Below are 25247 nucleotides of genomic sequence, written 5' to 3'. Positions count from 1 at the left end.
GTGTTATTATTCTAATAAGACATAACAAAATTAGTACACTACTGAATCGTTTCTAAAAATACAACATCAATTAATCAAACTTTATTCAATAAAGATGAAAATTTAACATGAATACTAATGCGACTACTCTTTTAATATAATCCTCCCACACATACTAAAGGTTGGCGTAAATAAATAAAGGAAATTTAATGAGATTGGTAAATAATTTCTTTTTCTTTTGAATTTAGGTAATTGTTAAAAATATCTACCGATGCTGTTGTAAGTTTTTTTTTTTACAAAATATAAACTTATGAGTTAAATTTTATATTTAAAAACATTGAATCATGATTTCAAACCCCAAATCATGCCTTTTTTTGATGATTTGGGGTTTGATAATTAATTAAAATTAAATATTAATTTGAAAATATATATCAATTATTTTTTACAATATTAGGTTTTAAATATATGGTTAAATTAATATATTTTCCAAACGCCTACTAAATGCTCTATTTGATTATGGACTCATTTATTATTATAAGTATTACTTTATCGTTAACTAGAGATTTAAAGTTCAAGTATTGGGTATGAAATCGTCTTAGTTAGGAACACTTTATCATGGGCGGAGCCACTTTAGGCGAGGGGTGGTTCCGTGCACACCCTTTGCCCAAAAATTACGTAGGTATGCGTAATTAAATGTTACCTAGTAATTACAAATTTATTTTTCACAAACTTAACACAACTAAGAAGAAAAATTGCAAACCCTTCGCCAATTTCCTCATTCCGCCAGCACTTCACCCGCAATGTGAGATCAGGAATTCACATTTTTACCAAACACCGATGGCAGACCAAAGAAAAACTTTAAAATCATTTTCGAACCCATAAATGTTTAATTTTGAATCCGCTTTTCACACAAAACGGATTAGTTGGCAACAACGTCTACTTATCACTTTTTAACCATATTTTACCAAATAATCATTATTCCCTCTGTCCCATATTACTTGTCCACTTTCCCTTCTATGCGTTCTTTAAAAACTCATAAATAAAAATGTATTTTTACTACATTACCCTTATTTCTCTCCAATTAATTGTATTTTAATTAATATTAATTACTTTAAAAAGCAATTAATGTCAAAGGCAAAGTAGAAAAAACTTAATTAATTCTATCTCGAATTTTGTAAATAGATCAGTATTTTGGGACGGATATTTATAGTGATGTGGATAACTAATATAAGATGGAGGGAGTATTATAGAATCTCAAATCTCACTTCATAATAACATCCAGGAAATTTGAGGATTGTATTTTATTTTTATTTTTAAATGGAGAGTGGCTATTTGTGAAATTTATCAGACTAGTTGCCACCATCAAGTTGGCATCCGTTTGTAGCTGTTAACGTGGCAGTGTCGAATATTATCTGGCGTCAACAGGTGTCTGGGACCAATGGACACCTAACTTAAAAACTGTTTCTAAAAAGGGTAAAAGAAAATTTCTGAAATGTTTTATTGGAAAAACTAAAATATCATTAGAGAAAACCTTTTGCAAAAACTAATAATCTTCTCACTCACAAAAACTTTTTTCATTTAAAAAAATGGAAAAATTTACGGTAAAAGTTTTACAGCCAGATTTGAAAGAAACAGTAATCATTTCAAAATTGAACCTAAGAATCAACCAAAAACAAATTTTCAATAATCACTATTCTAGTTTATTCCTTTGATACATGATTTAAAAAATTATCTGTAGAGAAAAAAGTCATTCACACTCGATATATAAATCAAACTTAAATATTGAAGTTGACGAGAAATAGCATCGAATTGAAATTCTTTTTTTGAATCTTAAAGTGTTATTTTGACATTAAGTATTGTTGCTTAATGGAGTACATTTTATGAAAAGCGAATGCAAATATATTTACACTGTGTGTGTATAGGAGTAAATATTAAACGATTTTTATCATCTTATTATTATATTTAACATTATTTTGCAAAACACAAAGAGATTAATTATCCAGAATTACATGATTAAAATGTATGAACAAGAATTTCACTTTATGTTTAGTCAAAAGAATATAGAGAGTCAGATGCCTAACACAAACGAAAATATATGTCATCTTAGGAATTTGGGCTTATAAATTTCTAAGTACGCAATGATTCAAATTTTGGGGAGCTGACTAATCCAATGTAAATTACTATTTTAAGCAGCATTTTCATCATTTTATTCTTTCGACATTAGGTCAACAATAACAATTTCCTCACAAGTTCTTAAAAGACCAGTTAATCGCAGCAGTAATGACCAAGTGACATAAAAAGTTTAGTTTTAGCCTGTACGTAATTTGACATGTTTGGCACAGTCAAACAAGAACAATAACGGAATCAGGGATTTCAAAATACATAGTGCAATTTTTTCTCGCCAAATTAATGATTTAGGACTTTCTGTTAACGGTTAAGCCACTCAACTATACAAATTCATTTGAGTTAATATACATATGAATAGGAGAATTATAGTAATCAAGATAGAATAAGATAAGGTGTTTATAAAATCATCCAAATTAGAGTATTGATTTTTTCTCCGAGAAGATTCTTACTCTTTCAGAGTCAGTTACAGCCTTTCTTCTTTTTTGCAACTCTGAATTGAAGAACTTATGATTTACCCCGAAGAGCTTAACAGCTTTAAGTGAAGCTCGTGAGTTTTCATTAGCCTAAAATTTAATCATTGAGTCATGCTAATTTCATAAGAATCGATACTAAGAAACATGCGTACATCACTTAAGCATGATACTCAATATGAATTAAAGAGTCCTCATTGTAAGAGGATTCAAAATTAGAATAACAGGGTCATATTCAAATTTGTAATCTAAAATATCGAGAATGGATACTTTTACACTATTATATATATACCCCAATTACTCCACCAATGTCAAGAAGGAAAATAGGATTTTTTTTAAAAACAAGAAAGGGAAGTCTTTTGATTTCATAAAATTAGAGATAACGTGGCTTTATGTAGTTCAGACTCTTTAAAAATATATGTGTTGTGTGTTGCATCTTTCAAAAGTTGTGTTTTTAAAAGATTCAATACATATACGATAATATAGATTTTAAAGGATCAAACACACATTCAAAAATATTATTCGATATGCATCGAATCATCGAGAATCCGACACATAGCAAACAATATGTTTGAAACATTTGAGCAACATAGCTCCTAACTTAATACTCCATAATGACAAGGTGCGGTCTTTAAAATAGTTTGGTTGAGGTTATTTTAAAGACAACCCCCACCTTAATCGTAACGACATTAACAAAATTACTGATCTTTGCGTCCCAATTTATGTGATACACTTTCATTTTTAATATATAAAAAAAATAATGTATTTTTATATTTAGAAATAATTTAACTTGAAACTTCTTCTTTTACCCTTAACAATATCATTTACATCCACACAAATATTTAAGTCTTTTTTAGATAACAAATTTTAAAAATCTTCATTTTTTTCTTAAATTTCGTGTCTAGTCAGATTATATTGCATAAATCGGGACGGAAGGAGTACTTAGGGCCCGTTTGGCCATGAAATTTTTTCACTTTTTTCCAGAAAACATTTTCACTTTATTTGGAAATCAACATTTGGCCATGGATTTGAAATTTGAAAACCCCCCAAAAAAAACTTAGGGCTCGTTTGGCCATAAGAATTATTCACTTTTTTCTGGAAATTGTTTTCACTTTTTTCCGGAACCAGCGTTTGGCCATAAAAATTCCAAATACAACTTGAAGTTGTATTCCGGAATTTGAAAAACAAGAAAAACTTGTTTTTCAAAATTTTCACTTTTTTCACAACCAAAACAACTACATTTCAAAAAAAAAAAAATACAATTTCAAAAACTATGGCCAACTCCAACTCCAAAATTCCAAAAAAAGTGAAAAAGTTTTTGGTTTCTATGGCCAAACGCCTACTTATTTTCACTTTCAATATATTCAAATAACCAAATATTCTTTGCAAAAATTATAATCAAATGCAATTCTAACTTCAACTCTGAAACACCAAATAAAATAATAAATATTTGATTTTCATGGCCAAACGCCCACTTAGTCTTTGGGTAGCAATTAAAGCGGAGGACTGTCTTTTTCCCAAAGATGGATATATGGATAAATAACAACTGTTACTTTTTTAATCGCTTCTTCTCTATATCTATAATAGCTAACATCAATTTCCCAATATTTTATTCCAAAATTGGAAGAAAATATCATGACCAGTGTTGCTGCCAAAGTTGCAGTCATCGGTAGTGGAAGTAAGCCCATCCACAAACCCAAAAAAGATATTGTCAATTTTTTACTAAAAACTGATCAAAAGGGGTTCTTTATTTTCAATTAAGGAGCTAATTGTGAATATTTGACTTAAAACTGATCTTAAAAAAAAAAGGCTTCTTTTTCATTTTTTTCAGTTTCAGGAGCTGTTTGTGCATCCACTTTAGCCAAGAATGGAATTTCAGTAACCCTTTTTGAATCTGCAAGAGGTCCAGGTGGCCGTATGTCACAAAGAAGGTGCTCTACTATTTTATTTTCAATGAAAAATTGAATCTTTTTATTCATTTAAGTAATGGGTTTTCTTAAAAATTGAATCTTTTTATGAATTTAAGTAGTGGGGTTTCTTAAAATTTGAATCTTTTTATGAATTTAAGTAGTGGGGTTTCTTAAAATTTGAATCTTTTTATGAATTTAAGTAATGGGGTTTCTTAAAAATTAAATCTTTTTATTCATTTTAGTAATGGAGTTTGTTACTCCATTACTTAAATGAATAAAAAGATTCATTTAAGTAATGTAGTTTGTTAACAAATGAGCTCGTCGCATTTGTCTAGTGCGGGTTATCTCTCTTGAGAAATTTTAGCTATTTACTGGGTTTCTGCTTGTCCTGTGCCCAGAATAAGCGGTGCGGTTCCCATGTCATAAAAAAAAAAGTAATGGAGTTTGCTAAAAGTTGAATCTTTTTTTATGAATTTAAGTAATGGGGTTTCTTAAAAATTGAATCTTTAATTAGAGAAATGACAGAAGATGGGAAAGAGCTACATTTCGATCATGGGGCTCCATATTTTTCAGCTAGCAATACTGATGTGCTGAGACTTATTTGTGAGTGGCAATCAAAGGGACTTGTTGCTGAGTGGAAAGAAAAATTTGCTACTTTTGATTGTACTTCCAAGCAATTTCTTGATATTGAAGAGGTAGTTTTATTTTATCTTCTTTGTATGTTCTGGAATGTTTTTGAATGCTGACTGCTTTCATTTTTTAATACATTCAAGATTATTTCTTTATAGCTCATGTTTTGAATGCTTTCTTTTACTTTATTTTTTTATTACTATTTTTTCAAAATGAGTTTGAATGGTTGGTAGATTGTGTTCACATTGTTAATATTTTAAGGAGAAAAAGATAGAAGTTTTGTACACGTTCTTGTTGACTATACATGTGGATTGCTATACATTTATTCAATTTGTTCACAAGGAAAGGTTTTCTGTTCAACAAAGGCTGATATTCTTACTTTCTCAAATTTTGATTTTATGAGACCTTTGATTGTATCTTATAATAAAATCTCTTTGATAAACATTTTGTAGATGATTCGATTTTAATATATTACTTAGAATCTTCGTGTGCACTTATTGCCTGTCTTATTCGGCTAAGGCTGGCAAATCCAACTATTTTTTTGTTAAAAGGAGATCTCAGATCAAGGGCTATCAACCTGACAATGCTCCGTTACTTTTATGCACATGTCATAACTAAGGGATTAGTAAAGGTGTCCGGGGTTTATCTTGGGAAGTTCTGAATAAATGACCATGTATAAGATTATTGAGATAAAGAACATTGTTATGCATGGAATATAGTCACTAAAAGTTGTGTGTGGTATTGAGATCCCAGTTCCCACGAGTCTTCCTATTATGTGGTTTATTTTTTAGAGCTTATGTCCCAAAGGATTCTTATGCCTTGCTCCAGGGGCAGAGGTAGAGTATTACTTACGAGTCCGGACTTTTGCTTAGACCCAGTATTTGTATTAAAAAATCTATTGAATAGGCATAATATTAATTGCGTACCCATTAACTAAGATGAGTTATGAGTTCGGTGGCAGTTCAGTCGTAAACTTCAAATCCTGGCTCCGCGGGTCAGGCTTAAGTGCTTGCATTTCATACATGGTTTTGAGAGAACAGCTTAAGTACAATATCGGAAAATGATAAACGCAAATGTGTTTCCTCTGATGGAAAATTTGCACTTTACTTGCCATAGAAATTTAATAATAGCACATAGCCATAGGGACTCGGGGTCAAATGCATATAATAATAAGGTTTTACTGGTACTGCTTTCTCTTACTCTTATTTTAATTCAGGAAGGTTTAGACAAGAAATACGTCGGTGTTCCAGGAATGAATTCAATTTGTAAATCATTATGCCAGGAGCCTGGTATGTGACTGATATCTCTAAATTTCATCCTTCGAATCTTTTTTCACTAAGATGAACTACTACTACCTATCATGTTTACCTTTTTTTTTTTTTTTTGAATTATGTAGGTGTTCAAAGTAGGTTTGGAGTAGGCATTGGGAAGTTGGAGTGGTTGGATGATGAAGATTCATGGTCATTGATGGGTTTAAATGGTGAAAGTCTTGGCTATTTTAAGGGAGTGGTGACATCAGATAAAAGTACATTTTCACAGAGGTTCACTAATGTAACAGGAAAACCTGTACCAATTGGTAAGACATATCTCTATGTTTTTTGGGTTGGTTAATAATTTCATTGGGTTGACTTGATGTTTTGATTACATTTGCATTTTTTTTTTTAAGACCCACATAATAAGAAATATACTTCCTCTGTCCCAATTAATGTGATGGGTGTTTGATTGGGCACGGAGTTTAAGGACGAAAGGAAAATTTTGAAACTTGCGGTCCAAAAGAAATCATCTAATTAAGGGTAAAATGGGTATTTTAAAGTTAAATTGTTACTAAATAGAGAAAGGATCATTCTTTTTGGGACTGATCAAAAAGGAAAGAGTATCGCATAAATTGGGACAGAGGGACCGATGCAGTATCTATCTTATACTGGCTGTTTTTGGTTTGTTGCTTACTGTTTTACTTTAACAATGTTGGCATTCCTTGATAAGTTAACAAGATTTGCATTTGAGCGGACTATTATTATCTTGTCTAATTTCTTTTCCAGTAAAGATATGTAATGTAACCCTCCTTCATTCAAGACATGTTAGCAAGGTTATCTATTAGATCTTACTCCTTTTATGTAGACATGGGAAAATTCCCAGAAATACCGTTGAAGCTGACAGAAATTCCTGCTAGTCCATGCTTTGCTCTCATGTTGGCATTTGAAGAGCCTTTGATAGAGGTAAGATGTGCTCTATAACCACGGACTTCATTTTGGTGAATGTCAAAAAATCTTTTAGCTTACATGCCATCAATTACAATTTTCTGTGCTACCCCCGCGCTCATTTCTGTTTAGATTCAGCTGTACGTCCAAAGTGTTTTCCTAGATTATATATAAATGCTGTTGGGAAAATATTTTTTTGCTTACTTTTCAAACACTGGAAAATAGGTCAGAAAACCCACTTAATTTCCAATAAAACATTTTCCTTCATACCAAACACACCCTTAGCCTCAACAAGTTGAATTGATACTATTGACAACAACTTGTCTTCCTGGCTTATTTCCTGATAGAATATGTCTCTCTTTCTATCATATTTGAGATACCAATAAGAGGCTTCTCATTCAAGAGCTCAAAAGTTCTACATCGGGCATTCTGTGACAGCAGCAAACCTGGGCGTTCACGCAATAGGTATATATGTTAATGTTGTTAATGAGCAGATCAATATTCTAAGCTGACAACAATAAAGAAGAAAACTTGAACATCATATTTCCACCATATTATCGCTGTATTTAATCATGTTATCCTTTTCTTTTCCCCGATGCAGCGAATGCTGGGTGTTGCACTCCACGCCGGAGTATGCTCAGGATGTTGTTGCCCAGACAGGACTTCAGAAGCCTTCCAGTGCAACACTAGCAAAAGTAGCTGAAGAACTATTTCAAGAATTCCAAAGCACACAGCTCAGTATACCTCATGCATTTTTTAAGAAAGCTCATCGATGGTTGGTATCTAACATATACAAATGCTCATTTCAGTTTCAGATTTAGTTAGCTGCATGCATTCCTTCATCTGAAAAGACAAAATCCGTCTTCCAAATTTACCAGATACGACATTTCTTGTAGAGATATACCCAACGACCTAATACATAAATATGTCAATTCTTTTGGGACTGATTAAAAAGGAAAAAGTGTCACATAAATGAGGACGGATGGAACAACAATTTAACTTCAAACTTCTCATTTTACTCATAGAAATGATTTATAGCCACAAAATTTCTATTGCTTATTTTAGACTACAAGTTTTGAAAGTTTTCCTTTTTCACTTAAATCTTGTGCCTAGTCAAACTCTTCACATAAATCGGGACAGAGGGAGTAATAATCTTTCAGCTGAAATTACGTCTTGGAATCTTTTAAGGCATGAAATAAATCTATGTTGGTGGCTTGAAGTACTTACAACATGTATTCCTAGAAAATGCTGAATTGCATTATCACTATTCCGCCCTCTGAAAGAAAATAGATAGAATGAATTATAACGGCACCTTCCTTTCTTTTTGCTCCTTGCTGTACTTATATTTCGTGTCATAGTTATATCGCTGTTGCATGTGAATTTCTCAGGGGCAGTGCATTCCCAGCAACAAGCATAGCAGGAGAAGATAAATGCCTTTGGGACGCGAAGAAAAGGCTGGCAATATGTGGAGACTTTTGTGTTAGTCCAAATGTTGAAGGGGCTATAATCAGTGGCTTGGCTGCTGCTGCAAAATGTTCTGATGTGCTTTGTCGCTTATAGAATTACGTATTACGTGTATCATCAAATAGACATTTTACTGGTTTCATTATACTGGATTGAGAATATAAAATTGCAATAGAGACCATAAATAAACTTTGTTATTCTACTAAATTGTAGCAATAGAGTCACAATTTCACATTGTCCTAACAGTCCTAGCTGTTTAGGTAGATTCTGCAAGAAAACTCATATTCTACATCTATGTTTTATCTTATCTTTCTGTATTGTTGGCTGAACTTAACAGAGCAATCTGTTTATGGCACTCTGTATTCTTAGAGTCTAAATTTGAAAATATGCAACTCGATTTGGATTAAGATCCTCTTTATTAAGACTAACGAGTAAGTAGTTCTGTACTTCCGAATGAAATTTATACAATTTTGACATTTACAGAGCTTAATTTTAAGTGTTGGAAGCTATTGTTAAGGAATTCCTCCTACTTTAACAACCCAATGCACTAGTGATATGATCCGCTTTGGGTAGGTTCACACGACTTTAAAATGCGTCACTAGGGTCCAAGACTTTGCTTAAGGTATCACGTGCACCTCTAGGGACTTATTATCTCGCTGAGTTTGCCTAAACTCAGTTAAACATTGAGGTTTGTCCTAACAGGCACTCTAATATCATCTGTATTAATCCATACTATCACCTCAAAAAAAAAAAAAAAAAAAAAAAAAAAGTTATTTCTCCTTCAGGGTTAGCGAAGCAATAAACATAGCAAACAGCCTACAAAAATAGGACTTACTTACACAGACATAAAAGCAACTGTGAGCTGGGACTCTAAGCAGGTCGATATTGTAGGATTGAGGCCCAACCCAAGTTAGCTAGTGGTACGTGATAGTCAGTACATTAAGCTTATCCACTTGCACTTTTAACAGGTAGAATCTCCCGATGGAAAATTAGATAATATAATGATTGGCAAAGCTTATTCAGTTATATTTTACAAGAATTCTGAATTGTGTGAATAATAACTTTCTCTATTGTTATCATCATAGTAAGGAAAAACTACTTTGACAAAGATATTTAGTTGGAAGATTATATGGAAACAAATAACCACTTGACAAGACCAGTCCAGTTTTTGACAAGATTTTAGGCCACTTCAAAAAGCTAGTCCAAAATTCTGATAACTAAACTAGTGCAAAAGCTCAATTTACTTTTTGGAAAGAACCAATATTCATGTACAACTTTTGGCAGTGATAGAACAGTTTGAGAATAGCAGGTGTGACCACATTCGTTTCATTCAATTCGACTAGTTAATAATATATGTCGACTAATTGTAAAATACATATCTAATTTTGGATAGTCTTGGATTTCCTTAACGTGTATTAATAGTCCATGAAAAATAAAAGAGGGGATAAGAGTAAGCGCATAAATGCTAGAACAAAAGCTCACAAGCTGATTCAAGATTTGAAATTTATAACAAATAATTACAACTTAAATTAATATATAATAATAATTGAGTTTACCATCAAATATTTGTATATATATACACAAACTCATATATTATAAGTTAAATTTGCATGTGAACTGCATTTAAAAGAGAATCAGAGAGCAGAAAACCGACAGTTCCTTTTAATATATATATACACAGTATATAGATAAAAAGAAGCAAGATATGATAACGAGCATATTGATATCGAAAGAGCCAAAGACAGTTCACAGTGTAGTACTGTAGTCATAATAAAAAAATAATAGGAAAAAACAAAAGAAGCAGATTGATATAATCAAGGCAGGCTGGAGCTGGGCTGGCTGTCTAGCTGAGACTTTGAACTGCACAAACTTTAATTTTTGCATGTGTCCTACACATTCTGAACCCTTTTATATTTTGTATTTCTTGCTTTTGCAAATGTTTAAACTGTAATGCACCACAAAAATGTTTAAATTGCAAGTACTGTTTTTTTATTTTTTTTATTTTTTACTATGCCAATTCATGGAATGCCTTGCTTTCTTACCTTCCTAATCATCATTAATTTTAGTCGCTAGCTAAATTTCTTTATAATATGGTATGAGAAAGAATCGTCTAATTTATTTATATCTACTTATAACAATTTCCTTCATTAACCATCGCAGCGTGAATAATCCTTACATTATAACCTATAAGTTTCTCATCCAGTAAGTGAATCAATTGATCCCTTAATCAGTTCTGTCGGTTAACAGAAAAGAGTAATAAAATAATACTCCCTCCATCTCAAATTATTTATATCTACTTATAACAATTTCCTTCATTAATAGGATGCGTGAATAATCTTTACATTACAAATTTCTCATCCAGTAAAAAAAAGTTGATCCCTTAATCAGTTTCTGTCAGTTAAACAGAAAAACGAGGATAAAATAATACTGCCTCCATCTCAAATCATTTGTCATTTTTTTTGTTTTGTTTTATACGCCCTTTAAGAAATATTAATTAGGAGGGGTATTTGACTAACTTTTTTTTTATGGTAAGTTATAATCTGTAACCATTAAATGTTTACCTATTATTGTATATCATCTTCATTAATGATAAAATTTTACTAAGGGCAAAATGGGAGAAAAGGTAATTAATTGTGCCTTAAACTTCTAAAATGGCAAATAATTTGAGATAATTATTTTTAATAACCACCATAAATAATTTGAGACGGAGGGAATAATCTTTTATAAAGTATGGGCAATTTTTCTTTCCCTTTTTGTGCCAAAATAGAAAGAACTCCATTGCCATTTGTACCTGAAATATAATAGACATGTGAGGAGGGGCTTGGTTGCAGCACAATTATTCATGACCGACCCCTCTGTCTGAAATGCAGTGAGGGAAGGTGACAAAGTGAGTAGACCAATGGTCAAAGCCAAGCAACTTGTCATTTTGAAATCACAAATTGAGTGTTTGGTACTTGAAATTACTTTGTGTTGATTACAATATTCTCAATTTTTAGAACAGCAAATTAAACTGGTTACTTATAGGTGTAGTGTAGAATGAGCGTTGTCTTCTTTGCATGATCATGAACAATGAGTGTGTTGTCTTCTTGATCTAATTTTAAGTAGAGTTAGATTGAAGATTTGCTTCTTCTTTTTTTTTTTTTTTTTTTTTATTGGATGATTTTAAGAGTTAGACCAATCCTAATTCTTGATTTATTCAATATTGACACTCCATAATTGCAGAGACGGATTCAGGATTTAAAGTTTATAAATTCCTAAAACGAACTTAAGTTAATATATAATAATAACTAAATTAATTATAGTCAAATATTTAATAGATTTCTAACTATTTGTACAGGATTTGTGCAAAATTTCCTGAATTCCATTGAACATGTATAGTGTACTGTAGCTCAACCTTTGCATAGCCATATGTATGTTGTTTACGCTCTATAATTCTACCCTTGTTATGTACGTATTCCTTTCTCCGGCCGTATTTTGTACATTTTCTTCTTTCTTTCCTTCTTTTTTAAAATTATCATTTTTAATTATTTTTTTGGTGAGCAATACTTGTATTAGGGCTCGATTAAAGCCGAATTCATATCGGAAAGTTCTATAATAGGGTGTAAAACGTTCCCGATAAAGACGAGTCCATATCAAGGAATCGAATCAGGACCTTTAATTAAACTTGTATTAGGCCCGAGTAAATTTGAATTCACACTAAAAAAAATTCGTTTTTTTTTTTTTATCTTGAGAATAAAGTGCTCTTTAATAAAACGAGTCCCTACACTCAGAATTGGCATGCAGTTAGTTGTTTGAACACAAACGACACGCAGTTATTTCTCAGTTGGAAAAATAAATGGTCCAAAACACCATTTATTTCACACTTGCAAGTAAGTCCCAAGACATATATACAGTGATCATTCATCACAATGGACCGTATATAACGGACACCACATGATAAAACATCAATCATGCAAATAAAGAAACTCTGATGTAATGAACCGGACTTTATTCGGTACTACGGATCAAGAAAATCTTTATACCAACCACAACAATATTCGTAATCTTTCTTTCACAGTTTCCCATCTTCCACCATTAAAAGAAACCCAATAATTCATGATGCACGGTCAATTAATTAATTAGCACTCCATTCGTCCATACATTGGGTCGTTTAGTTGCTGGTTAGAGTTATACAGCGATAAATTATGTAGGATTTAGTTATTTATATATTATTTACTCACCTATTAATTATTTTATATTTTGTCCGTGCATAAAATAATGCTTTAGTTGGCTCTTAATTTATACTACATGTTTTAGTTATATGGATTGCAAAATGATAACTAAACACTGTACTTGGCGTGTTAAATTTTATCTAAAAAACTATTCCCTTCGTCTCAAAAAAATTATCTTACTTTCCTTATTAGTTTGTCCCAAAAAGATTGACACATTTTTATATTTATAAACTATTTAACTTTATGAGATGATTTACAACCACATAAATATCAAAGACTTGTTTGAGACCACACATTTCAAAAGTCTTTTTTTATTTCTTAAATTTCGTGTCAAGTCAAACCAAGACAATCTTTATAATAGTAGCTATGCTAATTTAGCACACTCTACTCTTTTCAGACCACACTTATGAAATTATATTGGATATGTTTTTATTGTTGTTCCTAACCAACAACCAAACGATCCCTTAAGTTTCATGAGAATTATGACTCTCATCGATACGTTTACCATCTTTCATTAGCCCATTTTGAATATTGTAATATTAAGCATGCCATATCATTTTTATATGGAAGTGTCATCAAAGATCAAATAAAAATGTTGAGACTCAGTACAGTCAAACCTCTTTATAACAGTATCTAGTATTTTTGGGTTCGAAATTTTTTAATCGTTATAGACAATTGCTGTTATACACCTATAACAATATTGACATTTAAATAACATTTCATTGTTATAGGCAAAATGATGCATAAATTCTAATTTTTTATTTTTAATTGCCAAATTCTAAGCTTAATCACATTTGTATAATGAAGGAAAATCTTTTTTTTTTGTCATAAATAGTGTATTAAAGGATCAAATAGTTGGTCAAAATCTTTACACTTATTATTGGTAATCATAGATATTCTATTTTTATAAAGATGGTTAATTACTATATTACCAAATTAAAAAAAAAAGTTGTTGTTATATGGGGTAATTTTACAAAGGATGAACTGTTACAAAGTTAGTTGTTGTTGTTATAGGTGAAATGCTGTTTTAAAGAAGTAAAATATAACATAAAAAATCGTTTCTGAAAAAATTTGATTGTTATAGAGAGATATTGTTATATGCGGATGCCGTTATAAAGAGGACTCTGACTGTAACATTTTCGAATAGGCGCCTATAAAGGAAAGTAAGCTAGGTAAATTAAAATGGATGGAGTAATAGCATTGTATTGGAGTAGCATCAAAAGGATGTACCTAGTAATTAATTAATTGAGTTGAGGATTATAAATCTCAAGTTTAAATTTCAGCAGATATTACGTAATTTCTTCTCATTTATCCAGCTATCCAAATTTTTGTGGACAAAATATTACCCGATACTTATAGATAGCAAGTATTTCTTGAATTAATCAAAATATACCCCTGATACCCGATTATAACGGACAAAGAAAGGTGCCAAAACTGATGCATGGCCACCTACTCTACGCAGAAATGCTACAGTACTAAAAGCAGAAGCAACACGTGCTTTCCCAGTAGTTGCAAACAGAATCACACAAAACTCACAAGCCAACATCATCATTATGAAAAGAATCTAAAAACTTTTCTACAAGCTGAATCACACATTCCCTAACTAAATAAGATAATTTGACTAAATTGACTCTAATTAAATAAATATTAGGATTTCATCATATAATATTTAATAGAGGCAAATCTGAAAAAATATGGTTAATTTTTTTTTAATTTGATAAATGGACACTCTTTTTTATCCGGAGGAAGTAATAGATTACATAGCTTGCAGGGTAAAGCAAACACAAAAAGCAACTTTAATTCAACGATTTAATACACAAAAATCTAACATCAATAGCTCTCACCCTCATCACTAGTTAGCTAAACAAAAAAAGGAAGAAAATCATCCATGTAAACAAGAGTTAATTAACTCCCTGCATAGTTACATAAATCTTCTAAGCCTTGTAGAATAAAAAAATGAAGCTCTAAATTTTAGAGATTGAAATTGTTCTTCAAAGGTTAGGATTAGATTAGCTTTCACTTCAACTTCAACTTTATAAATTTCAAATAAAATGAAAAATATTTTATTATGGCCAAACCCCTACTAAGAAAAGAAACTTTTCTAAAAGCTGAATCACAGAATAGATTCCATAGTTTTCAGGTAAAGCAAAAGCATAGAAAGGATCTTTAATTCAACGATACAATATACGTAAGAATTGAAAAATTCTACTCCGTACAACATTAGCTTTCACTATCAAAGTTAGTTAGCTAAACAAAAAAGGAAGAAAATTGTCCATGTAAACAAGAGTTAATTCCCTGCATATTTACATAAATCTTCTAAGCCTTGTACAATAACAACAACGTCGTAAGCAGTGTAATCCCATAAGTGAGGTTTAGGGTAGATAGAGTGTGCGGAGGTTGTTTCTGATAGACACTTTCCAAGAAAAAACATAATAAAATCTTCTAAGCCTCGTAGAATCCAACAAAAAAAGGGCTCTAAATTTAAAACTGTTCTTGAAAGCTGAGGAATTAGATTACCATTGTAGCTTATACTTCATGCTTTGATTCGATCAGTTCTCGTCTTGCTGCTACTATGATTTCTCTTGTTTATAACATTATAATTACCACCACCATCTTTTTTCTGCTGTGAGGAAGAAGAAGAAGAAGAAAACAGAGGAAATCCAAATACACCAGATTTTGAAGAACCTCTAAGAGAACTGCATACTGGAACATTAAGAACTGGAGTAACACGAACATTAGCCGAATATGACCTTTCTACCCCTCCTCCTCCATGTTTATATCTTGGCCCACCATTGAAACTGCTTGGACTACTTGAACTTCTTCCTAAGTTGTGAAAAACAATCTTCCCTGAAGAATTCATTCGAGGACTATCGTCAATTGAAAGTCCGCGTACAGTGCTGGTACCTGTAGACAGTAGCAGATTCAGGATTTTCATTAAGACAAAATTACGTTGTGTCTACTGGGAGAAAATATTTACGCCACGTAGCCCATATTTTGAGTTTGTTACCCGGTTTACCCCATGTTTGTATATAAACACCCTTTATACACTTTTATACAAGGTTGATACATTATGTGTAATGCTTTTCCCAAGGTATAATGTTGTATAACATTATTGTATATTGGGCTAAGTGGCGTAATAATTTGGTGAAAACGTCTAATCTTGTATTAAGGGGATTCAAAATCTCTACATGTACATAAAAAATAAAAAATTACCATAAGGTAAAATTACCTGTAGAATCAGGTGGCTGTCCCAATCTTGTAGGGATAGGATTTTCCGACGATAAAGCTCTATGTTTCACTAATCGAATTCGAGGAGGATTAGTATTACTGTTTTGAGTGTTATGGCTAAGTGAACTTGGTTTATCGGAATCAAGTGAAAGTCTAGGAAGATCATCGTGTTCGTGGCCTGATGAGGAAGATGATGAAAGTGATAATCTGGAACTAGTAATTGATATCGACTCGTTATCATAGTCCTTATTGAGTAACGGAAGGTTAATAGAGGAGTCATCAATGGAAGAATAATTGGAAGATTTTGAGCTGCGATTGAGGAAATTTTTCAGAGATTTATGTGTGTTGTTTGTGCTACTGTTTTTTTGACCATCGATCACATGGTTAAGAGCCTTGCGTTCTGCCAACTGAGCTAAACAATTTTTTTGAGCTTCTAGCTTGTCGTTAGGCAATTTCTTCAAGCCTAGAAGCTCTCTCCACCTACTAGAACATCTAGGAGCTTTGGGAGAGAACTCCGTACGAGAAATCTCATTTCTCATACGGAGTTTTGGCGTCTCTGGCGATCTAACACCAGCTGAGGTAGAGGTTGCTACCTCTGCCGGACGGATCGCCGGGAGCTGCAGAGGCATGAGTTTTCCGTCAGAGAAAAGCTCATCTGCAGGTAACATATTCACTGGATCTTCGAGTCGAAACTCGAAATCTGCCATTTCGTTTAGGGCAACTTCTGGATCTAGTAATACTTCCGGCTTATCTGAAGGAGTTGCTTTGTCATTGGAGATTCGAGGACTTAACCAGCTGTAGGAGTTATATTTGGTTGAAGAACAATCGGGAAAATTCTCAGGTGACATACTTATGTTGTTTATGCAAGCTGAAGCCATGGAGGACTCAATTTCATACAAATCTAATTGGTTTAGTGAGAAAGAAAAAAAACAAAGAGAAAAAGGAAACAAACTTGGAATAAAATCAAATATGCAGTTGAAAGAAGAAATTAATGTAAGGTATTGTTTATAAAAAAATGAAAGCTGGGAATCCCAAACAGCTTCATATACATGGAGTTGCAGAGAGAGAGAGAGAGAGAGGAGATGAGGGATAGCTAGGGTTTAGAGTGGGGGTTGTGAATATGGTGGAGTTTGGTTGAAGCTAAGCATAGCATAGCAAGTGTAGTGAAGTGAGTATGGTGTGGCGCCTAGTATCAGCAGTGTTGAAAATAGTGATTTTGCCTAGTATTAGCAGTGTTGAAAAGAGTGATTTTCTTTAATAACCTGCATTTATATTAGTACTTAGAAATTTATTACTTAGTTGGATTAATTTAATTTGCTTTTACACCCATATATCATACTCATTCGCAGGGGCGCAGCCAAGTGGATGCACTACACATACTCCCTCCATTTCAATTTATGTGAACTTATTTCTTTCTTAGTCTGTCCCAAAAAGAATGACTTATTTTCATATTTGGAATCAATTTATCTTTATGTAATGATTTATAACCACACAAATATATGTGTCTCATTTTACCCTATAAGTTCAGAAGTCTTCTCTTTTTTCCTGAACTTTGTGCCCAGTCAAATGAGTTCACATAAATTGAAACAAAGGAGGTATTGTCAATGGTTTGGCGGGACGAATGCGAAGATGACGGAGTGTGGCGTGGGAGCCGGCTTAGTGCCTTTGCCCGTGTATGAGCCGGTTTACAACCTTTACCCGTAGCTTAGAAGACGCATACACAGCCTTTGGGCTTTAGTGACCGTAAATACTCTGACAATGTGGGTAACACATTGACACGTTGAATCTCTGACCCGTAATGAGTCATGTGGACCGGTTTACAACCTTTACCCGTAGCTTCGAAGACGCATACACAGTTTTTGGGCTTCGGTGACCGTAAATACTCTGACGATGTGGGTGACACATTGACATGTTGAATCTTTAACCCGTAATGAGTCATTGGAACTTAATTCGAGGGGGAGATTGTTGGGTGTGCGAATAAAGTACCACATTGGTAGCTGAAAAGAAAAAAGGAGCTACTTATAAGGAGTTGGATACTCCTAATGATGTGAGGCCTTTTGGGGAAAACCATGCGGGCTTGAACCAAAGCGGACAATATCACATCATGTTCAGAGTATCTTTAGACCGTTTAGCCCAACAAGTATAAGGTTAAAATTATGTTTTATGTATATATAGTAGATGTTGAATTCCCTTAACTTTTTTGTATGCTTACTTCATTATATTTTGAACCCGTTAGTAAGAATTTTCCGCCAGTGCTCGTCCAAATGAGTCATTATAATCAAATATTGAGAAGTCTTTTTGAAGTGACAGAAGGAGAGAAGGCGTCCCAGCTAATATAACAATTAGTGGAAAGAACTTAGCGAGTTAGGCGGGTGCACACTGACTTTCTCTGATAAAGACTTTGCATTTTTAAGCTCCGTCCAACTTATACAAGGTGCAGACACATGGTACATGGTTGCCGTCAGCTCATAGCGTGAGGTGTTGAGTTAAGTTCCACAACAAACGCAACCCTTATGTTTAGTAGTCATTATTGAAGTATTCTTCTATTGGATAGAATATTTCAAGAAAATAAAGCTAGAACAGAAGGCGTGATAGTCCAATTCTACGTAGTTCTGTAATCTACCTAATGAAGTGCTTCTAACGAACCGAATTGAAAGAAAGAAAGAATTCTCTTTGAAGGCTATTGGTGTTCTGGATAGAGTCCGTTAAAGGGAGATAACTTCAAAGAAAGATGCTTGGAAGCAAGTAGAGATTAACATTTTTTTTTATGTATATATAATAAATGTTGAATCTCCTTAGCTTATTTATATGCTTACTTCATTATATTTTGAATTCATTTAATTAAAATTTTGACTCCGCCACTACTCGTTCGAATGAGTCATTGTAATCAAATATTGAAAAGTCTTTTCGAAGTGACAGAAGGAGAGAAAGTGTGCTAACAAACATGACAATTAGTTGAAAGATGTTAGCTAGCTATTGGGGTGCACAATGACTTTACTTTGAATTCCGTCTAACTTATACAAGGTGCAAACATTTCTCACTATAAGAAAAATTATATTTGACAATAAATTTTTTTGTTGTTGCCATAGATTGATTATTGTTACAAAAAATACTTTTGGCAATAAAAAAAAAAAAATTATTGCATGAACTTTTTCCAACGGCTATTATTGCAACAACATGCAAAAAAAAAATTTTTGTTGCCAAAAGTACTTTTTGCAACAATAATTAATACTATGACAACAAAATTAAATTCTTTGGCAACAAAAAAATTATTTGCCAATAATAAAACTAAGTTATTGTCAAATATAAAAAAATTTATTGTGATTTCTATACTTTCTTGTAGTGTACGTGCATGATCGTCGTTAGCTCATAGCATAAGGTGTTGAGTTAAGTTTCACGACAAACGCAACTCTTATGTTTAGTTGTCATTATTGAAGTACTCTTCTACAAGGTAGAATGTTAAAAAAAAGTAAAAGCTAGAATAAAAGGTGTGACAGTCCATTTCTACACAGTTCTGTAATGAGTAATCTACCAAATAAAGTGCTTTCCAACGAATCGGACCAATAGAAAGAAAGGAATATTTTTTCAAGGCTATCGATGCTCTTCATGGAGTCGGCTAAAGGGAGATAATTCCGAAGAAAGACGCTTGACGGCAACTAGATATTTTTTTTCCTATTCAAAACACAAGAAAAAAGGGATAGGGTAGAGCGATAGAGGGTCTGAGAGTATGACAAGGTCATGTCCTTGTTAAGATTAAGATAATAAAAGAGTTTCAAATCTCTATGCATGCATCTCCTTACAGGTGATGCATATAAGTTTCGCCAGAATAATTGAGAAAGTTTCAACCAATTTGAACCATTTACAGTAGTAATAATGTAAAGGTTGTGAGTCGGGGAGGCCATGACATATGCTTATTAGTGTCACATATCTACTACATGAACAACCCAATTATGCCTTACATGTCGCTTCCTTATTAAAAAATTCATTCTGAATGTTCGAGCTCGAGACTTTTGACTAGGTGGATCTGAGTCATCCCACAAAAATATGGATAATAGCATCAACGGTACGGTGGGGTCTAGCTAGTGCATTGAGCAAATAGGGAGTTGCCATGTGGATACTTAGTCAAACAAAGGTTTGTCACTTGAATTCTTCTTTCTTTTTTGGGAGATAGGGAAAATCCAAAAAAGAAAGGAGAAATAGCTTTAATTAGAGGAGGATGGTTCTTGGAAGCATCTGAATGTAAATATAATATAAAAGGACAGGTGGGTGCTGCCACTATTGTTTTGGTTTTAATAAGTTTGAATCAACGTGCTATGGAATAATTTTACCGCCACCCAAGATTTTTCTTCAAATACCAAGGTAAAACTCGCATCTTATTCTGATGTCTTGAAATCTTGTTTGTCATAAATATTATTTTAATATCCACAATTATTAAACATTTACCGACAATGATTATTATAAAGTGATATGTAGTCATTTAATTAAAGGATTGGAATTGAGCATCTAACCATTTTTATTATAGACCGGTTTATTCTTAATTTGGAACTTGCCGAATGTGAATTTGGAACTTAGTTGGGTCCAATTTCAAAAAACAAAGAAAAAAACATTTAACTTCTTAATAATAAACCCTCATGTTGCACTTTCTTATTAAGTTCATGCCTTGTTAACTTACGAAATATTGAACTATTTTAACATATACAAATGCTAAAGTTCAGTGCTTGAAAATACTAGCTTAATTATCAATACTGTAATTATTGAATTTATTATTTGAAATATTAGTATAAAATTATTTGATAAGTATTTCAACTTAAATAAGTATTTTTTATTACAAATTTTTCAATTTTTTCAGGTAAAATTGATGTATAAATCTTACTAACTTCTAACTTTCTTTTAAAGCTTCAACTTTAAATGGAGAGTACTTATTTTTCATTCAACCCAATAAAATATTGTCCTAAAGCCTACAAAACCCGGGCCAGCATGAGAGCATCATTTGGATAACGACTTGAAAATTATTAGAAACGACCATCTTTCACTTGTACTTTGTCTTTTTGTGCTTTGTTTTCCTGAGACACGTGATAAATAGTAGTAGCCAAATACAAATTATATTGTAAATACATACATTTGTCACCTAAAATAATGTCAACTAATCCACTATAATCAATTAAATTATATTGATATGACAAGAGTTATATAACATCCACCCTCCAATCTTTGCAATTGCATTTTGCTATAACCAACATATTTTCTTAAGAAACTTTTCTATAATAATTTTTTACTTATAACAAAAACGTCCATCATTAGAATTGAAAAATCACATCTATGTAACAAATACACATTTTCTTTATCCTTTATAAAATAATAAGAAACAATCTATTAATTATATTTTATTGGAGATATAACTTAAAAATTCACGTGAACTTAAAACAAGAGAAATTAAAAGATGAAGCGATGAAGTTTTTGCATTTTGCCATTTTTCCACACATAAATATAGAAAAAAAAAATTGTGATATTTTTTTTCATAACAATCAAATAAGATTTAAATATCAAAATGTTATAGATGTATAAAAACCCATTTATATAGCATATATACAAAGATGATAGAAATAAGATTGTTATGAAGAGATTTTGATTGTACAAGTTAGATATTTTAGATTTTAGTTGGTCCTAACCAATGCAATTAGTAGTTGGAGGGTAAGTAAAGCCTATGGGGTTTTTGGAAAGTAGTCGATCCTAACCTATAAAATTTTATGATTTCGTAACACGTTTTACATTACATTTATTTATTATGCTTTTATCAGTTCAAGATAAAGAAGCAAGTACAAGAATAGTGATTGAGATTTTTCAGTAGACCATCAACTTCCATATAGCAAAAGTAAAGTAGCACAACTATTTTGAATAGAAATTTGTTAAAAGTCAGTGTCCGTTTAATTCAGTTGAAATCATTATTGAGGAAAGTCTTACTAAGAATAGTGATTCATAATTTTTCCCTGCTCACTTTCGTGGAATACAATTAATCATACTAGAATTATATCTAGAATTCAAGACACATAAGTTATCTGTCATGTGGGAAATTGATTGAATATTTGGATTCTTGTTTAGAAATCAAATTTTAATAGTGTAAATTTATTATGCAAACAACTTAGTTACTTATATTTTTCTTTGAAACTTTTCCATTTAATATTCTGAATGTTTGGCTGTCAAATTGAGAGCCTATACCAAGCTTTTGGTAAAAAAGTTTAAAGTAAGGGGTCGTTTGGTTGGTGGTTAGGAGTGATGGAATACATGCATAAAAAACGGAAGCAAATAGTCAGGATCGAACTTATATGTAATATAGACAACAAACAGTCATCGATTTTAATCAAACATAAAATCGATACTTATCTCTTGAATCGTGACCGCGACCGAAAATCGAACCTTCAAGCAGGAGCAAATTAAATATCATCCACTCAATTGTCCTACTTAATTTATTTTAAAGATTGAATTTAACCAATCAAAAATGGGAAGTCAAAACAAAACCTTGTTGCACGAAAAACAAAGAAGAAAAGCCTTACAACAGGTGATCCAAGCAGACCAAATTTTCTGCGGTAGATGATCAACCGGTAACTTAAGTTTTCTCTCCTTTTTATTTTTTAATTTGTTTTTTAAAATGTAAAACATGAACCGCGTATATAATCAAACATACATATACATCATCTAGGTTATACATTTAGATCTGGTATAGGAACACGATACCACCGATGGATAACGTACGATATATGTGCAGTGGAAGCAAACAACCAAGATCAACTTCTTACATGTAAACTAGACAGACATAATCAAACACGAGATTGAAATACTAATCTTTTAGTACATTACGCAAATCTTCAGCAGCGGTCGTGCTCTCCAGTCTGATGGATCCACGAATGAAATACTTGAGCGGTAAGTATTACGGCTGGAGAATATATATCGCTTAGGGCTGAATGGCCTTGTTTACATATACACGTTTTTAGGGTAAAACCCTAGCAAAAAACGTGTGGCACTTTCCTTTCCTTACCCACCAAGGATATTATTTTTCCTTTTATTTTCCTTCTTCTAGAATATTCAGGTGCAGCAAGGACCACAAATTTAATAACGAGGCTTTCTATTGCGGTATTAATTCGGAATATGAGTGAATTAATCCTACCACAATAAATTATAATTTATTCCACTAAAAAACTGTAATTGCATTACTCAGTTTAATTTCGAAATCTTTCATTAAAAACTTATTTAACTCCCCATGTTAAGATTACAAATACCAATCAAATAAACTAAATTATCGACAATTTAATTCATTGACTAATTTAATCCTTTATACTTCCGCTTAACTTATTTCATGTGATGGATACAAAATCTACTGCGTTTCACGAAAACTTATAAGCATCCATAAAGGGTCATCAATCTCAAGGTCGAGACATGGATTCTATCAACTAATTGTTATTTCACAAATGCATTTTGCCATTATCCAATTTATCAGGAATACATTGACTCGCAATTGAGTCGTACCTTTTAATAAATCAAAATAATAAACAAAGCACACTGATCATAGCAATCATGTCAAGATTAAGAGTATAAGTACATTTAACGAGTCAGAGAGGTTGTATTATATATTCAGTACAAAAACACTTATCTCTACTTGGTCCGTTCAATATATACAAAATGTACTAGCATAAGAAATTGGAATAAGATCATTCCCATAATCAAGATAGATTATATTTTAATCTTATGCTACAATCATCAAGATATTTTTCCCAGCTTCATCTTTGATTGTGAACATTAACTTTATAACTTATACGAACCGACAAATTTAATCTTCTGTGCATGAGCTAAAACTCCATACACTAAATTGTCTACTATATAAGTAAAGGGCACACATATGAACAAATGGTTTATTTAAAAAAAGACTTTATTGAATTGAATAAATAAATAAACAATGTTCCATAAAGAATAAAACATTATACTATAATCAAACCGCATGGTTAATAGTATATTCTAACAAGGAAGTGATTTATTCATGTATTAAAACCAACATAATTAGTACCGTGTTTAGTAGAATTTTAGTTGCTACATATAAAATCCAACAAACCAAGTACGATGCTCGGTTACCGGCTTACAATCCCGCGTAACTAATACGTGTAGGGAATTTATGTATTATTTATGCAGGAACAACATGGAATAACTAATATGTAAATAACTAAATCCTACACAACTGATTCATGTATGGCTAATACTTGCATAACTCTAACCACCAACCAAACGACCCTAATTACACAGATGTTTAATTTGGATTTGGCAGCCTATCACTAATAGTGATATGGATAAAACTTTGAGATGACTAGTGTGGCCATTAATGCAAACAGTGACGGAACGAACAAGGTATTTAAATTGGATTGGACTTTTTGTTGCTGATGCTGAAAAGGCTACTGCGAAGCCCAAGTAAGTAGTTTTTTTTTTTTGTTTTTTTTTTTAAAATAAAAATAATAATAATCAACCAGAAAAAAGGTGATGTGGCTGCTGGGATTCGAGCCCAGGTCTCCACGGCCACAACGTGGAATTCTTACCACTAAACTACAGCCACATCATGTTTCTAACTGATTAATGTTTTCTATAAAACTAAGATTCGTTCCATTTTGATGTGTTTCAATCTTTGTGAATGTTATCACTTCCTATTTCCTTTAGTTATAACCTTAATTTTCGAGGAGCCAAAAAGTTAACGATAACTGATGAAATTATCAATTGAATACGAAGTCCCTCCAGGTTAACGTATAATTATATTTTTCATGCTCCTGTTATATCAGTTGTTGTTATTACTTTAAAATCTTTTCTTTCCTCTCCATTTTTTTTCCATACAAGTGATCACCTAGTTTAACAGAACAACAAAGAAAAGGGACGTCTTTCTTACACTTGGCCGTACACCAAAATAGCCTATGTGCTGGGTTAGTTGATTGTTGGCCCATTAACTATATCGATGTTGTTGCGCATGGAGAGAACAAAAACAGGTGCATATTTACTGTA

At 32.2% G+C, this 25247-nt stretch overlaps 2 protein-coding genes and 1 non-coding gene across 3 annotated transcripts; 1 reads left to right on the top strand and 2 right to left on the bottom strand.

The window, feature by feature from the left end:
- The first annotated feature begins 4163 nt into the window (after window positions 1-4163).
- On the top strand, window positions 4164-9067 carry LOC132036424 (uncharacterized). The gene is made up of 9 exons (XM_059426765.1): window positions 4164-4254; window positions 4408-4507; window positions 5001-5181; window positions 6333-6405; window positions 6513-6692; window positions 7235-7332; window positions 7691-7779; window positions 7916-8089; window positions 8703-9067. The coding sequence occupies exons 1-9, from the start codon at window positions 4212-4214 to the stop codon at window positions 8872-8874; spliced, it is 1110 nt and encodes a 369-aa protein (XP_059282748.1). The 5' UTR covers window positions 4164-4211; the 3' UTR covers window positions 8875-9067.
- A 6055-nt stretch (window positions 9068-15122) lies between these two features.
- LOC132036570 (uncharacterized) lies at window positions 15123-17502 on the bottom strand. Its single transcript, XM_059426930.1, has 2 exons — window positions 16219-17502; window positions 15123-15893 (listed from the first exon to the last, which is right to left on the bottom strand). The coding sequence occupies exons 1-2, from the start codon at window positions 17093-17095 to the stop codon at window positions 15523-15525; spliced, it is 1248 nt and encodes a 415-aa protein (XP_059282913.1). The 5' UTR covers window positions 17096-17502; the 3' UTR covers window positions 15123-15522.
- A 7236-nt stretch (window positions 17503-24738) lies between these two features.
- TRNAH-GUG (transfer RNA histidin (anticodon GUG)) lies at window positions 24739-24810 on the bottom strand. The gene has a single exon. It is a non-coding gene; the product is annotated as a tRNA-His (tRNA).
- Window positions 24811-25247: the final 437 nt, after the last annotated feature.

This window comes from Lycium ferocissimum, chromosome 11 (genome assembly GCF_029784015.1).
Source record: "Lycium ferocissimum isolate CSIRO_LF1 chromosome 11, AGI_CSIRO_Lferr_CH_V1, whole genome shotgun sequence".
NCBI classification, from domain to species: Eukaryota; Viridiplantae; Streptophyta; class Magnoliopsida; order Solanales; family Solanaceae; genus Lycium; species Lycium ferocissimum.
This window is presented reverse-complemented; position numbering and strand designations above follow the sequence as displayed.